A 17,141-nucleotide genomic window follows, 5' to 3' on the forward strand; every position below is an offset into this window, starting at 1 on the left:
TTGCTACATTTGGTTATCTAAATTTGAAACGTATATTAATATATTTACAAGAGTTCTCTTATAACTAAAGTGATGACTATCATGGCTAATACATAAAGCTTTGGCTCTGTTTGTGCTACACTAGACGAGATTGAGAATCTTCCCTTGGACTTGGTGCCTGAGACAAGATAGAATCCACAATTATTGTCATAATCAAAATGTTTTCAAATGTCTTTGCTTACGTTTTTCATTTGGATCCCGGACCCCACAAGTGCGATAGGAAATCGTCGATTTGCGTTTGGTATTCACATAACCGGGTATAAAGAGACTCGGAGCATCTAGTCTACCGGCTGCTATCAGACGAGACATATCCAACTCCAGACGATGGGCTATGGGCCCTTTGAAATGTATAATCATTTGTATGCAGGCACCGCCATGCAGTTCCTTCGTTTTGCGGGCATCCACATCCAGCATCCATTCTGGTATGCCCATTACCGAACGCAACTCATCCAGAAATTGGGCACTGAAATGGAAAGTATTCAATTATACTCGAAACTAAAGTGGTTAGCTAAACTTACACTACAAAACGCGGTGGCTTCTGAAGGTTTATGTACTTAATGACATTGTGATCGGGTTCAATATTGGCGCAGGCGAAACGTTCATGCGAATGGTCGGGTCCAAAGATCACAATGGATCTACCAATGGCACCCACAGGAGATTCAAGTGGAAAATTGGAGTCAGTAAGAACGACACGTTCGCCACCCAAATCAATGGTTCCCAAGCGTGCTCCCACATCGCCAACATAGCATCGCAGTGGGTTATCTGGTCCACACTCTTGTTCATACAAATCGAGCTGTAAGTCAGGAATGGTAAACTAATTTTTATTTGAGCTAAAGATTTACTTACATTCAGCGGATCGGCAAGCTGTGTATAATAGGGATTCCAGACATATCCTCCAGCCACACAACGGGTAATTGTTGGCTTAACGGCGGCATCTACTCCCACAGGATTCACATAGATTTGCCAATTGTGATTCCTTGTCGAATTGCGATCATTTTTGCCCGGATGGCGCAACTTAACCTCGATCACTGTCTCCGATTGCGAGCCATCGTTGTGGATCAGTTGGGTCATCTTGATATAACCGTAGGCATAGCCAGTGGGATGATGAAAAGAGGCAATAGCGCGCAGTTCTCGTGCCTCACTGGGGCTATAACCACGCTCCAGAGTGCTGCAAGCCCAGCGGGCATTCCTCTTTTGTTTATGTATCACCACGGAGCGTCCTATGATGCTATTGTAGCCGAAAAGAGGCAAGTTGGTGTCATTGTAGGCCTCCTCGTATTGGGTTAGCCCATTGAGGCCACCGTATTTTCCACTCAAATCTCCCATTTCATACTGATCGGTGGTGCCCTGTTTGGCAGGTGGCGAGGACTTGGGATTCACATTGAAAGGATTCCAGTGGCCATACAGAGTAGTCGCCTCACATGGAAAAGCCAAATTGGCCTCGACTGGAGTCTGTAATAAAATAGAATCTTAGAATCAAACATTTCCAAATGGATTTGTCTATAGATACCATGTGTATGTGATATCCTCCATTCTCCTGTAATCCCTTCAGCTGCACCTCCACATTGCTTATATCGTATTCCGATTGCTGAACAATCTCCAGTTTGCCACTAACCGATAGGTCGTCTCCATTGGCATACCATTCCTTGGCCACCACCTTGCGCCTATAGTGACCTATGAGGCTGGAGCAAGCCAAACGCTCGCCCCTGGCCTTGGGTCCATTATCATCGTATATGACCAGTGACTTGCCAAGAATGCTATGTCTGCCGGAAAGCGGCAGATTCCCATCTATAAACATGCGACGACTCAATTGTTGAGCTAGCCGCTTTCCTCCAGCTATGGTAAGGCTACCCAAACGGGAGTCCAGAGCACCCATGCGACACATGGCAGGCAAGTGGGATTGACAAAAGTCATCCACACTACGATTGCCCCAGTCCACTTTGAAGGGATTGTAGACATTGCCGGCGGACAGACAGCGCTGCTGCCAATCGTAAAAGTCTTTTCCCGGTGCATTATTATGAATGGCCCAACGATGATCGTGAGTGCTGTTCTGAGTGGAACCATCCGCCTGTATTAGATACTCGAAGAGAACAGTTGTATCTTGCCATGGTTGTTCCTCTGCCTGTCGGAGAATGACGCGTCCAACCACGGGATAACGGAAAAGAACCTGATGGGACGAAAAATTAAATGAAATATTCGCCTTGACAAGATCTAAACTTTGCCTCACCTGCGCAGTAAACATTGCCTGCTGGTATAATCCATTCTTCTGATATTGATTTATCGTGGAACAACCCCAAATGCTTTGAGTTATATTCTCGACATCAGTTCGATTGTACGTATAGATCACCAGACTACGTTGGGCAATGCTATGACGTCCTTGCAGTGGTAAATACAAATCCCAATAGAGGCCACTCAATTCGGAACTGGTGCCAGGAAGGACATACTGATGCCAATAGTGTTTGTTGCGTCCCTGCAGTTTGCCAGTGAGATCGCCAATAGCATATTGCTCTTGTGTGCCATAGCCAGGCGGAGGTATATGCTCTTGCAGATTCCTAGGATTATGCATATCGCCGGTTGACTGACAATATTCGGCCTTACCCATATGTTGGGGCACTGGCGGCAAACTGTGAATCCGAAAATGGGCCACATCTTCGGCAAACTTGCGACTCACGTGCTGGGACAGAGGTGCTCCCAGTGTAAAGTTAAGGAATGTGGGATCAAATTTCGAGCGTTGTGTAAAGGTAACTTCACCCTTGACTCCGCCAGAGTTTAAAAAGGATCTGCAAGGGGTTAAAGTTAGAAATGAATCTTTATGTAATGTAAATGTGAGCCACTCACTTGTAAGTCAATGTCTGAACGTGTCTTATTTTGGTGCATGCCATGTATGTATCTGGATGATGATTGTCATAGAGCACCAAGTAAAGTGTTCGATGTGGAATGGTCAAGTCCGAAGGTAGCAAAGCCAATTGAGCATCTCGGAAGACATTGCGCTGAGGGGAACGCAAAGCATTCGTGGCCACATTAATGCGTCCAAGACGAGCATCCAAGTCCCCTATGCCATGGCCTGGACCACTTCCCTGAGGATCAAATACCAGCTGCAGGAAATTGCAATTATCCTCGGTGCGATGATGATCGTGCTTGAAAATATCTGTGACAAATATCTTCCAATGATGTTGCGTAAGGGGACGACTGTCCTGACTCCCCGCAGGCTGTTCCCTGATGTGATACAGATCGGAGTAGATAAGTGTATCTCCGCTGGCGCCATCTGCCGGAGCAAGCCAACGAAAGTAAACGGAGCCCGCCACAGGCGAATTGAAACGTGCCTCTGCCATATGTTCCACGGAATTCTGAATAGTCGTAATGGTGGCACAAATTCGAGCATTGGAACTAATCTCGGTAAGCAACAGTGACTTGCCCCAAATGCCTTGATCACCAATCAACTGCATATTACGTTGCCAAGTGGATGTCTCATTACCCGGCAAGACCAAGTACTCCAGATCCTCATCGAAGCTAACCACCTGACCACCCAAACGCTCTAGATGGCAGCGTTCGTCGGGATCTATGTTGGTATAATCGACGGGAAAGCGACGTACGGACCAGCTCCATACCTGATCGGGGTATTGTAGAGTGGCCTCCAGATTTGCCTTGATCTCGACCGTGGTTGAGTTCATTTGACGAAACGTAAGCTCACCATGCAGTCCATGCTGAGAGATGTAGGCAATCAGATGCTGAGCATCAGCTGACAGAGAGCCCAGTGAAATTAGAGAGGAATGTGGTGAATAGTCAGAGGCAGCAAGAGAAAGAAACAAAATCACTTTCGTTTTCTCATGAAAGGAAAATTGCATTTTCAGCTGCTTTTCACATTTCATTTGCATACAATGGCCAAATTGATGCCAAGTGAGATTTCCTTGTGTAAATGATGAAAAAATTAAATGAAAAACTTACCTCCATTCAAAGGTGATGCAATGTCGTACATCATCATGATGATGATGACGCATATCAACTTTGTGGATTGTGAACCAAGAACCCTGGTTTTTCCCATTTTCAAGAAACAATTTCTTAGCCAACAACAAGTAGGTACATATACATATATACAAGTATTTACAAGACCAATTTGTAAGCGTTGCACACTTTCACATTTTTTACTGCGCCTGCGTGCGCACTCGTTGGCCCAAGTCAAGCCCCAACTGAAAACTGGTCCGACTGAAGGTTGTCTCTCTACACCAGGCATGGAGTATGGTGAGTTTGGCCCAGTCGCTTTGATAACTTGCTTTAGCGGCTCTTTTGTTTTGCTACTACCAACTGGTTTCCGGCCTACTGTAAGACAATGAAAATCATAGACGTAGATACATTCAAAGAGGGTCTTGAGTAGGCACTCAACCTTCTTCTTCTTCCACCCACAGATACATATATATAGATCATAATCAGCTCTTGTTTTTCTTTTCAAGACGACTGTGCGTATGCTTTATTTCAAGTCATCGTCATCATCATCATCATCATTATTTAAGTGTTATATAAAAACAGTTTCATATATGTGTTTTCTGATCGGTTCTTTTTGTTTTCTTCTTGCCATATAACTTAATTCATACTGAAGTAAAGATTTTGCATTTTAACAACTTTGAATTTGAATTGAAAGTGTGTGTTTGTGAGTGAGTTCGTGTGTGTGTTGAGTGTGTAATTCCGTTTGTGGTACATAGTTAGTATAAAGTGTAGTTAGCAATTTTGGCTAAATTACCACCTCTTTTACCCTCTATATGCATAATTCCACATTCTTAGATCTGATCTCAGTTATCAGATCGATGGTTCAATATATACATATATGAATATATATATAATGTTGTTGTATTAAAACGCTTACTCAACTTTTTCGCATTTTAATAATCAATTCTCGACACTATTGTTCGAAACATATATTTAATAGTTGTTTTTGTTGTTGTTCATATAAGCAGAAAGTTTGTTTAAAATGTGTGTTTGTTTGTTTTTGTGTTTGGTTTAAACAATTTGAGTGAATGAACTTAATGTTTGTTTGGTTTCTTTGTTATTTGTTAATAGTTTGATTTTGGTTTTTGTTTTCTTCTTTCCTTTAGCCTAACTCTCGATAACTTTGCAAAAATATATATTTGAAATAATTGTTTAACGAACGATTCATAGTTAAGATATGTAGATCAAATAGATTGATAATAGATAGATAAAATATATGTATATATGATGATTAAATATTTGTGTTTTGGTTTAAAGTATTATTATCATTTTTTTTTTTTTTTGGCTCTCAGATAAATGTGCTTAAAAGGAAATTTATTTGCCTCTCTCTCTACGAAATTCTGTAAACAATATAAATATATTTTGTATATATATAAGTTTGTATGAGTATATACATATATATATATGTGAGAATATATATATATATAACACCATTAGAACAAAACTAAAGAAAAACTGATATGTTGCGTGGGCGCTAGGCCTAAAAAGTCCAACCTAAAGCTAACCCACTGACCTTCAGATGCGGCCTAGCCTCCTAGACCGATCGACATCTCGATATATATATAAAAGTTTGCTTGTGGTTCATCATCATCATCGTCATCATTCATCATTCATTCATCGAACATCAGCGATTCAAAATAAACATATGAACTTTTGTTTTTTAAGTTTTTTGTTGATTTTTCTTTTCTTTTCTTTTTTCATATGGATTGTTTTTAAAAATAAATAAATAAATTTTACGTGTAAAATTTAAAAGTAAATCAACTAGAAAACTATAATGTCATGATGACTATTTGACGTGTTTCCTGATGTGTTCATTCTTTTTTTTTTTGGTAAGTATCCCTAAAAAAATGATATGTGGTAGTTATGATGGGCTACCAAAAAATGTTGTTCTTGTTGTTTTTGTTGTTGTTGGTTTTTGTTGAAGAAGTTTTAGAGTATTGTTTTGTTGATGTTAACAAAAATAAAAACAAAAAAAAAAAAGAAATAATAAATAATAAGAGATTATACGATATATAGTATAATATGTATGTATATACATATATATAAATATTGAAATTTACATATGTAAAACGAGCATTTCTTTTAATTACGTTTATTATTTATGTTTTTTATCGACGATTTAAAAAGATTTGTATGTGTTTGTTTTTTTTTGGTTTGAATTTGTTTCTTGTAATTGGTGTTGTTGTTGTTGTTGTTTTGTAATATGGATGCTGAGTTAGAAGTTAGGATATGTGTTTTTTATACGGGGCTGCTGATTGGTAGCTTAGGCGGCCTCCTCCTCCTCTTCGTCACCCTTGCCGGTGAGCATTTCGATCAGGGCGGCGGTATCGATTTGGTTCTTGTCATCAATAACCAACTGATCGTAGGCATCATCGACTTCCTTCATGGTGAATTTGTCACCGAAGTTCATGAGCATATCGCGGAATTTATCACCATCGATGAGACCATCGTTATCGAATGTTTTGAAGGCAGCAATAACAACTTCGTCTTCATCGTTGGCACCGGACGTGGCCATACGGTTGGCGAACAAGGTCAGCAATTGGGTGAAGTTAATTGGACCAGAGGCCTCGCCCAACATGGCATCCAACTCCTTGTCGTTGGCGATTTTGCCGACGGAGTCGAAGGCAGCGCGCAAATCGTTCTTGCCAATAATACCGTCCTTGTCGGCATCCATTAGTTGGAAAGCCTAATTAATGAATTAAGTTCGCGCGACGATTTGGAAAGAGAGAGAGAGAGAGAAAGAGACAGAGAGTGGGTTGGTGATTTTGGTCGTTGACTTGTGCATTTGTTTTTCAGTTCTTTTTTTTTTATTAAGGATGACGGATTGTGGTTGTGGGTGAAGGTGAAGGATATGACATGCTCGGAACTGGCTAAGCTCTATCGTTAGGTTTCTAAACTCTCTACTTACTTCCTTGAATTCGGCAATCTGCTTCTGGGAGAAGACAGAGAACACCGAAGAGCCGGCACGCTTAGACTTCCTGGATCCGCGAGAGCCGCCTGACGCTCTCTTCGATCCAGTAGCAGAAGCAGCTGGGGCAGGGGTTGCAGCTGGTGCTGGGGTTGCTGCCTCAGATGCGGCCTCAGAAGCGGTTTCGGAAGTACCACCCTCTTCCTTGGTCTTCTTCTTCTTAACCTTCTTCTTCTCATCGGCCTATGGTGGATGGTGAATAGTGTGGAGAATATGGAAAAGAAAAAGAGGGTTTCGTTTAAATGCCAATTCGTTTACTAGTAATCCACGATTAAGATCATTGAAAAAAACGTTGGGAAATCACGTATTGCGTTGCCTGTGACCGAATTACGTAATCCGTTGGATCGGATCGGATTACATTACTGACGCGTACCACCGATCGATCCATTTATAGAATTTGTGTGTCTATGCGTGCCATACAAGAAAGAATTTCGAAAACCGAAAAAGCTCCTCACACATTATTGCTTCAGTTTTAAAAATAGTTTTCACACACACACACACACGCATACATACACGCAATGGCACTCACACACTGGTCACTTATTCAATTCCTTCTATTCGTTATTACTTTATCAAAAATTCACATAATATTTCATCTTTTGATTGAGAATCTCAAACAGGATTCTCGATTAGTCATTGTTCTATATTCTGATTTTCACTGCACACTATCGTATTTTGAGACGGATCTCCGAGTCCTTTCCACACAAATATCCATTTGCTAGTCTATCTATGTATGTATATGATTGCAGTTGCAGGAGTATTCCGTTGTCCTTACCATGGTGCTGAACTTTGATGTGTTGTCTAAACGAGTCGAGCGGTCAGAGCACACTGAATCTCTGGCTGATTTTATCGCCAAGACAATGATGTTTTAAGATCTTTCACGGTGAGCTTCTTCTTGCCGCCATGGGGATCGGCCGGGTCGTTCGGTTGGCATTCGGCTGTTAGCTTTCGCTATATTCTGTCTGTATCTATATCCCCCCACATATATTGGATGGCATATGTGTATTCGTGATGCCTTTTTTAGTATCTGCAAGGCTGGGTCCGCCCAGGCGTTGGGTGGTGTGACGGGTTGTTTACTCATGACCCCCGCCCCACTGCCCCCCTTAACCTACTAAATACGAAATACAACGATCTAATTTTAACGTCAGAGAAATTTTTCTGTGTGTTGTAGGCTGACTGTGTTGCCTATATAGTTGGATATTTCAAAATTTATTTTAGTGAAATGAATTTCGTTCTCGCCCCCCGTCTCTCTTTCTTTCTCTCTCTGTCTCTCTCTAGTTTATTGTAGATACATTTCCAACTAATGTTCACATTTTGCTTGTTTCTTCTTTTTGTTTTGCTTTATTCATCTTTGCTCTTGAGTAAAGGTGTCCTCTTGCTCTAAAATCACCTACATTTCCCTTGATATAAGTATGTACATATCAATATGTATACATATACATACATACATACATATATCTGTGGGCCTTGTCTATATACTCACTCAACTATATTTTGTTGGATTGTTGCCTTTACCTACGTTTTGCCTGATTTTTGTTTTTTTTCTATTCTTTTAGTCTCAAAAATCTTTCTCATGTTGTTGTGCAATATGAAGAGCGGCAGAGAATTCCAAATCTTGATACATAAAGAGATTCTATAGCATAAATATCCAACGAATCTGATATTTGGCCAGCTTTATTTCACCCACGAATGTGGAATAAACAGCTTTATTTATAAACGATATTGCATAACAAAGAATGAGGGGAAATTTTTGGATTTACTTGGATATTTCAGAAAAACAAAAGGAAAAGTTAAATGAACTTTATGATGCATTAAAAATTTAGAAAAAAGGCATCTAGGGACCTAGATTTTTAAAATGAAGCCGTAACATAAAAAAAAAACGATTCCTTAACCTACGAATATAAATGATTTTGTAATGGTTAAAAAGGACTACATCCTGATATGATAATCTTGTTATATCGTTAGATTTGTCATTGATAATGAGGGATTTTTATTGAAATTTCTTTTATGTTTATAAATGTTTTTCTATGTTTAACACTTTGCTCTTCGTTTTTAGAATTAAATCATTATTTATTTTATAAATTTCTTTAAAAAAATTATAAAATTGCTCCTTTTTAGCAACTCATTTCTATATCAAATATAGTTATTAAATCTATAAAAATATCAGAATAACAATTAATAGATCTTAACACCTTTCAATGGAAACGATAAAATACTTCGTATATTTTATAAATATTTCAATATTCTTAGAATAACAATATTTAAGTAACATCAGAAACAAGATTATGTTAAGTTGTAGGCTTTTAAAGTCCTTGAACATGTACAGATTTAAGGACCTCATAATGAAAACTAAAACAAAGATTTGAGTTCCCTAAAATTGAACAAACTTAATGCATTATTTACGTAAAATTTGCCCAATATTGTGAGAGCAATTATAGTATTTAAGAAATAATTAATCGCTAAACCAAAATACCTTTTCATTATCTTTGTTGGAACTATTTCTTAATATTGCTTCATCGGGGATAATGAAAAGGACGGCCATGTCGGGGATTGAAAATGTATTTAAAGTAGAGTAAATCTAGTTAAACAATTTAACTAAACTTTATTTTCTCCTCACTATAAAAAGTTTATGCACTTTAAAATTTACTTTAAGTGCTGAGATCATTGGGAAACATTTAAAAGACCTCGAAAAAACTGTTTCTACAAGGTTTTCATAATTTATTCATAAAGAATAACAAATTATTATTAAATAATTAGGATATTTCATTCGATTTCTTGGAGCTATTTCAAATTAAAGCACTAAAGTGGAGGTACATTTTATTTATTTATTTTTTGACATTTCTTCATTCATGAAAAAGACTTGTCATCGAACAAATAAATTGCATTTCCAATTGCTAAAATGCATTCATAATTTATCGATCAGACATAATAGAAATTGAATTCAACTGAACAAGTTCTATTCATGCTTTATCGAAAATGATTTTTAGCGAAAAGTTTTCAAAGCGTTTTAGAATTTGGCAAATAACCAGGCGACATTTTGGCAAAAAGCCAATTCTGAAAAACAAAAACAATAACAAAAATACAGAAAAATTATTCCCACAACTACAAGTTGTACATTAATTGTATGCAAAATTTCTTAAAAATAGTTCAGAGTAATGCAAAAAGAAAAAACAAACACAAAAAAAAATGTATACATCATTTGGATTGAATGTTCCAAGGTAGCCATTGAAAAGTTAGGTCATATGCATATATCAATAATTATATATACACATCCATTATATATTTAGGAATTTATATATGTAACATCTTAATGTAGTATATTGGCATAAACAATCTAAACGCAACATTTGTTTATCTACGAATCTAATCTAATTATAAAAGCCAACTCATTTTCCATTTTTGAGTTTTCTGTTTTACAACATAATATAGAACAGACCGATATATAGAAATTTCCACCTGGTATATACATACACGAACTTGGAAGCATTTCATCTGTTGATTCCACCAGCATTGGCGGCATGAACGTCATTGAGAAACAACTGTATGAATCTTTAGAGCTAAATGTATGTACAAGCATTGTGCTAGATAAAATAAATACAGAAAACATCTCCCACTCTCGTTCATTCTCTCTTCATTTGCACAGCATTCCGTTTCCTTTAGTTCTTTGAGGCGCGATAGCCAAAAATAGATGTACCAATGCGTACAACCGTGCTGCCCATCTCAATCTAAGCAGAGAAAAAAAGTGATATATATATATATAAAGAGAGAAACAGAGAGTATGACTAAAATCTGAGTAATCTTTACCGCTTTGTCATAATCATTCGACATGCCCATGGAGACCAGAACGGATTCGGGATTCAAATTGTTAGCTTCGCATATAGATCGTTGGACATTTATTAGCGATACAAAGTCCGGATTGGGTCCACTACTGTAATCAAAACCAAAGGCTCCAATGGTCATTATGCCCATCAGCTGAAGGTTCTTAAGATTTGTCGTGATGTACTGATAGAGGGATGGCGCCTTAGGAATCTCAATGCCACTTTTAACTGCAAGTAGATAGAATTAGAACTATTTGAAGGGATTCGTTAGGTCAGGATTTACCATCTTCTTGGCTGGTATTAATCTGAATAAGAACACGCAGAGGCTGCTCGCGCTTTGGCTCTAGCTTGGCCCAGGCCGCATCTAATCTTGTTGCCAATTTCTCACTATCTACTGTTTGGATCATGTGCAGATTTGGAAGCGATAAAACCTAAATAATAATATAAGAATCATTTAAGTGTCTCTCTAATCTTGATGCCTTTCAAAGCACCTTGTTGATTTTGTTGTTTTGCAAGTGGCCAATAAAATGCCACCTAATCTCTGGACATTTTCTTCGAATATCCGGATGTTGACTCTTCTCGACCAGCTCCTGGACATAGTTTTCGCCAAAATCCCGTTGTCCAGCCTCATAGGCCTCAATAATTGCTTCTGGAGGTTTGGTCTTGCTAACCGCCACCAAGATGGGCTTGGGTGTTTGAATTTCCTAGACAAATATTCAAAATCAGTTGTAGTTCCATGCTTTAAGAGCTAAGCTTACCTTTGGCCGATTCGCAAGGACTTCGTCAATACGCTTAAGGGCAAGCTGCAAGCCGGCTTTAACATCAAACTCCGTCATTGTCCTTCTTATCATTGAATGGATATTAAGTTTTATATGAAATGTGGATTTTCTATAGGACAGAAAAGCTGGTTATTGTTATTCTTATCAGTTATCTCCTTATTGAGCAATCGAAAATGAAAAACTATCGATAACTGCCGGTATTTTAGCCCCTATTCTACTTTACACGTGTAAAAAGTGAAAAATTCAAATGAAGAATGGTAAAAGGAAGATTCCATTTATGTTTAAAGTGCTCTAAATATTATTGGTGACTTTCTATAAATTAGTAACTTAAATGTCAGAATGACACAAAAATATATATATCAAAATCAAAAAGTAACATAAAGAGACGTAGAAAACGTCTCTTTAAAAATATCATTAATTTTTCTGCATAGATTTTGGAAAAAATATGTCGATTCCATCGTAGTCGCCTAAATACGTATGAGATTGTAGGAATCCGACATCGACATCAAGACAAGATGGTGGATGTATTCCAAAGGAGTTGCGATGGAATCAACACTGTGGTCGGATTGATGCAATCGATGCGAGTTACAGACGTGCGACAGATCCTGGACTTTATCAGTCTCCATCATGTGGAAGTCATTTTGGGTCTATGCTTTTTTCTGTTGATGCAGTTTACCAAATTCACTGGAGTGCTACTCCTAGCCATTGCCATAGCCTTTGGCATATTCTATATGGTAAGCTTACAATGCATTTCTTTGGTTAAAGTAATTCATACGGCAAATTTCCGTCGCTAAGTGGGACACATATTTTCCGGAATTGAGCCAACGGCGTTTAGTTAATACTGGAACGAATTATTACTACAATGAACGAAATGTTCGGGATGCTCAATCTTCAGCACGTTTACCACCCTTCATCAATACATCCACCAACAATTCGTATCAAGAGGTTAACGGTGGTTGGTAGTCAAAAGTATGCATATTGGAAATAGAATGGTTTAAGTTTCTTTCCGCTCAGGTTATCAAAAGGTGCTCAGGGACATTGGCACCTACACTACCTTGTCGAGTGGCCAATCGTCGCCACGTTACAGTCACAACAGGATGGTACCTGTATTGGCTCCACAAGCAACTAGCAGCCGCGCAACAGCAATGTCTGGTGCACACACTCCACTTGGCCATTTAGGTTCAATGGCCAATCAAGCTCTTTCAAGAGGAGCTGGAAGTGGAAATCGCTTCGAAGACAGGCAATATAATCGCCAATCGTCCTATAATGAAAGTGGAAGTACTGATTATAGATCTAGTCGAAACGCAAGACAGTCTGCCATGTATCAGGATGATAAAAGATCCCGTCGAACTAGGGGTTCCAGTATTAATGATGGTGCTAAACCTGCAAAAAGTCGCCGTAGTGCGACAGACCGTCCCTCTAGCGCTAGAAGGCCGTACACCAATGAGCTCGATGGATACGAAAGGAAACCGTACACCACTGCAGCAGGACCATCAACACCTTCATATCGATCTAATACCCCTATCTCTGGAAATCATTTTGCAAAATCTGCTCAATACTCGACATCAGGCAATCGCAGTCAATCGGAGAGGGAGAATCAAAACCAGAGGAATCAGAAAACTCGTAAGATACCTATGTACATATATTAGTAAATGATAAAACATTCAAATATTCTTTAATTTTTAGCAATCCAATCGGGAAACAATACTCCCAATAGACATAGATCAAGTCGGAGAAATTCCAATCAATAAACCGGAGCCAATTGATAAAAAAAGACTTTGGAATTGAGTAAGTTTTTCATTTTTCGACGACCTTTAAACAATTATAGATTATAATTTTAATACCAATAAAGCCTGAGCGATTCTAATGAAAACCGAGAGAACCAATATCCTTTTATTGTGGAGCTAAATTACTGCATTAGTATGATACTTAAACCAGAGACTATAAATAGTTACAAAATTGAATGGAATGGAACTAAATGAAAACAGAAACCAATGAAGCAGTGGTTTGCCAGATAAGATATAACATTCTGCAAACGGAAATCCTCAATTTCATCAAAACAAATAGCAGAGAAAGCAAAATGGTCGGCGAAGAGGATTAGAATCCAATTCTACTGAGAGGCAGCATCAATAGAGAAAAACAGCGAAGCAAATGGGAAAAGTCCATCTGAGAAATCCTTAAATTAATCGTTTCAGAGTCATCAAGAAAAAGTGAAACAAATTGTAACTTTTCCAAATTAGTGGTAAATAAATGAAAGCGGATTTCATAAATTTAAAAAAGGTATCTACTGTAACGATATCATATAAATTACCACATGTAAATAGTTATCTACATGCGTAATCGATAGTCACTTCGAGTTATCGATAACATAATGTGTTGTTATTGTCGAAGAAAATATAAACAAATGCAGATGTTTTGGATAGTCTAGCAAAATGACGATATTTAATATGTATATATTTGACAAATATGGCACGCTCCTGTATTACGTGGAGTGGAATCGGACAAAGAAATCGGGTATAACCCGGGAAGAGGTAATATAAGCTGTAAATCGGAAATTCTAGCTGATAATAAGTTTCATAAGGGACTGCTGAGATTCTGAGAGATTCTTATGATCAGTAAACTTTATTCTGTTTCAGGAAGCAAAACTTACCTATGGCATGCTCTTCTCCATCAAATCCTTCGTGAGCAAGATATCACCCCATGATCCACGGGAGGGCTTTCTCTATTACAAAACCAATCGCTATGCCTTACACTATCTGGAAACGCCCTCTGGATTAAAGTGAGTGAAATGAATGCAATCTTTCTGGCCAAGAATGTATCTATTCATTCTCTTTGTAGATTTGTGCTAAACACTGACACATCTGCAATTAATGTTAAAGAATTGCTACAGCAGTTATATGCAAAAATTTGGGTTGAATATGTGGTGCGAGATCCACTCTGGACGCCGGGCACTCCAGTAACTTCTGAACTATTCCAAAACAAACTCGACGAGTTTGTGAAACAATCACCCATATTTGGCATAAGAAATATCTAGCATTAAAGTTAATAAATTATTAAAGACAACAATTTATAAGGTCTATGCCATAAGATTTGATCAAAATATGCAGACCTAAATTAAAGCTAAACAAACCGGGCATTATCTGCAGGCCGGAAATGGCGGAGCAATTTACAAAAATGCCATTAACAAGAGACAACAGAGACTTGAAAAACGTTCAAAAAAAAAGAAACAGAGGAAAACCTGCCTGGATCTTGCGCAAAAGATACTCTGGCTTGCATTAGCCGCTAAAGGGGGACAAATGTCAAAATTGTTATGGCAATTCCATTATTATTTTTCATTTTTTTAACAAGCCAAATGTGTGTCTGTGTGTGTGTGTGTGTGTGTGTGTGTGGGATACCATTTACTTTACACACATCAAGGGTTTTCGCTGTAATTTTTTTCTTTTCGCAATTATGGAAAAATGATTTGCAAATTACTGGCAACTTTTGCAGATGGAGCATACAAGAGACACACAATGAAGCAGCACGTGAAACACAGAGGCTTCAAAAATGCTTTCGATCATTTGTGGTGTTGAAAACCAGTCGCTGCCTTATGGGCAGCCGTGTAAATATCCATATAATGCGTATATACCTTGGCAACAACAAAAGGAAGAAAAAAAACCAGCAAAATATTAAAACATATTCATATGTTTAAATACTCTTTCCAAAAATGGTATTTGAAAAATCATGAAAATGTCTTAAGAAGTTAGAAATGTTTTCATTATAGATCGGTTGTATTGAATTATTGTTAAAGCTTTTCAAATTAATTTGATTTTGCTTTCCTTAAGCGAACAGAGAGTATTTGAGCTTCTTCATCTTTATCTTTGGTCTGTTTGGTTTTCCCATTTCGCCGATATCTTATTTACTATATTCAAAGCATTCATGCAAGTCATCCGCAGTTTGAACTAAATTTTTGACTGTATGTTTTTATTTTTTTGTCGATTTGCTTTTTATTTTCGTTTTCTTGACTGATCGAAACGAGTTTCTTAACACCATTGCAAAAGAGACAATGAAAATGGAACCACGAAACGGCTTTGATTAAATACATCAAACGATATGAAAAAGAAATCAATTTCAATGGCGGTAGGCCCATCGCACAATCAAATAGCACAACAAATAAATCACATGAAGTAATGATATATCTACTATAAAAGTCGTACATAATGTGGATATATGTACGAACATGGCGCATCCGGCGCCAGCATCTTGGAAATGCGTAGCAAAGTGAGCAGAGGGAGGAACAATTGATGATGTTCATTCGAGTTCGAAGATTTAATACCCTTTTGCTCTTGCTAATGTCATTTTATAGTATGGACAACTATTTCAATTCAATAGATTAATCATTTAATAGTTGAGTAGTTAATCTTGATAGAATTTAAAAGTTAAGCTAAGAATTTTCTTTATAAATAATAATGGAATTTAGTTAGAACTTAAGCTAATTCAAATGTTTGTTAAAAATTATATGTTTCGAGGTCTTATAGGCGAACTAGGGGAACTACATTTAGGGTAAAGTTTAAATTGACATTATGACTTCTTCTCTACATATCAAACTTCTCCTAAGAATCCATATACCCTTCATAAAGAAAGACAATCTCTCTCTGTGTGTGTGTGCTCACACACAAATTACAAAACGCCCTTTCAAAATCAACATTCATAATTGCATAGATATACCCAAATATTGAAAAAAATTTGAAAGAAAGAAAAAAAATCAACCAAAACCAACAGAGAAAAAAGAGGTAAAGAAATACCAGTTTGGGTTGTTGGAGCTGCTGTGGGGTCGGGTCTCCCGATCGGAGCGACAGTTGTTTGCCTTTTGTTTATGTTTATCGATGACACGATCGAATCGGCCATTTGGCCGTCCAATTAGCCATGGCTGGCAACCCGGTGCTCCGTCATATCCATCTGCAGCTCCAGCTTCAGCTTTAGCTTTAGCTATGTGCTAGTTATGGGTTTCTCTATCCCGCTTTCAGTTTCCGTTTGCCAATGTTACGCAAATTACGAGTAAGTCAATTTTGAAAAAAAAAAAAAACACACATTTTCGTCACCCAAAAAATTAAAAAAAAAAAAACAAACAAAAAACTATAAACGTTATGGCAAGGTTATTAACGGTTTGTCGCATTTCTGTTTGGAAATGGAAAATGGAATTTTGCGGTGCCCGTTTCCATCATTAAATGATAAAAACAAAGCTCATTGTCTTAATAGTACATTGTGAAGGGGGCGGAGGGCAATGAGTTACCTGAAAAGTTAATTAAACCCCAGCATTAACAATAGTCGCACGAAACAAAGTGAAAGATCATCAAAACGATCATTATAGTGAGTTTTCGTTTTTTGTCACCAACCGCGTGCCAAGATTCGCCCACGTACACCAAGAGGCCAAAGGGCCTGTATAGATTTTGACCATATTCGTTAACTTGCTGCCATCCCCCCACATGAAAAATTATGCAAATATGCCAAAAAGGCCTAAACCGAACAATGAGTTACCAAACTTGGCATTTGGCTGGCTATTTCTGTGTCCGGCCA

The 17,141-nt window shown here is 37.9% G+C and overlaps 5 protein-coding genes across 5 annotated transcripts; 2 read left to right on the forward strand and 3 right to left on the reverse strand.

The window, feature by feature from the left end:
• Nucleotides 1-8: 8 nt before the first annotated feature.
• Nucleotides 9-4,030, reverse strand: Rsod (Related to Sod). Its single transcript, XM_068297313.1, has 8 exons — nt 3,985-4,030; nt 2,878-3,778; nt 2,267-2,819; nt 1,550-2,206; nt 886-1,491; nt 558-832; nt 222-502; nt 9-157 (listed from the first exon to the last, which is right to left on the reverse strand). Exons 1-8 carry the CDS (start codon nt 4,019-4,021, stop codon nt 45-47), a joined length of 3,423 nt encoding a protein of 1,140 aa, XP_068153414.1. The 5' UTR covers nt 4,022-4,030; the 3' UTR covers nt 9-44.
• A 440-nt stretch (nt 4,031-4,470) lies between these two features.
• Mlc2 (myosin light chain 2) lies at nt 4,471-7,902 on the reverse strand. The gene is made up of 3 exons (XM_068296856.1): nt 7,764-7,902; nt 6,929-7,171; nt 4,471-6,706 (listed from the first exon to the last, which is right to left on the reverse strand). Exons 1-3 carry the CDS (start codon nt 7,764-7,766, stop codon nt 6,284-6,286), a joined length of 669 nt encoding a protein of 222 aa, XP_068152957.1. The 5' UTR covers nt 7,767-7,902; the 3' UTR covers nt 4,471-6,283.
• Nucleotides 7,903-10,192: 2,290 nt separating this feature from the next.
• LOC137582948 (pyridoxal phosphate homeostasis protein) lies at nt 10,193-11,746 on the reverse strand. Its single transcript, XM_068297744.1, has 5 exons — nt 11,565-11,746; nt 11,298-11,510; nt 11,090-11,237; nt 10,793-11,034; nt 10,193-10,713 (listed from the first exon to the last, which is right to left on the reverse strand). Exons 1-5 carry the CDS (start codon nt 11,655-11,657, stop codon nt 10,645-10,647), a joined length of 765 nt encoding a protein of 254 aa, XP_068153845.1. The 5' UTR covers nt 11,658-11,746; the 3' UTR covers nt 10,193-10,644.
• Nucleotides 11,747-11,964: 218 nt separating this feature from the next.
• On the forward strand, nt 11,965-13,864 carry LOC137582947 (myb-like protein A). The gene is made up of 5 exons (XM_068297743.1): nt 11,965-12,319; nt 12,381-12,540; nt 12,600-13,208; nt 13,272-13,373; nt 13,438-13,864. Exons 1-4 carry the CDS (start codon nt 12,101-12,103, stop codon nt 13,334-13,336), a joined length of 1,053 nt encoding a protein of 350 aa, XP_068153844.1. The 5' UTR covers nt 11,965-12,100; the 3' UTR covers nt 13,337-13,373; nt 13,438-13,864.
• A 54-nt stretch (nt 13,865-13,918) lies between these two features.
• Bet5 (blocked early in transport 5) lies at nt 13,919-14,651 on the forward strand. The gene is made up of 3 exons (XM_068297745.1): nt 13,919-14,116; nt 14,222-14,364; nt 14,424-14,651. Exons 1-3 carry the CDS (start codon nt 14,018-14,020, stop codon nt 14,617-14,619), a joined length of 438 nt encoding a protein of 145 aa, XP_068153846.1. The 5' UTR covers nt 13,919-14,017; the 3' UTR covers nt 14,620-14,651.
• Nucleotides 14,652-17,141: the final 2,490 nt, after the last annotated feature.

Source organism: Drosophila tropicalis, unplaced genomic scaffold (assembly GCF_018151085.1).
Source record: "Drosophila tropicalis isolate 14030-0801.00 unplaced genomic scaffold, ASM1815108v1 contig_859, whole genome shotgun sequence".
Taxonomy (NCBI): Eukaryota; Metazoa; Arthropoda; class Insecta; order Diptera; family Drosophilidae; genus Drosophila; species Drosophila tropicalis.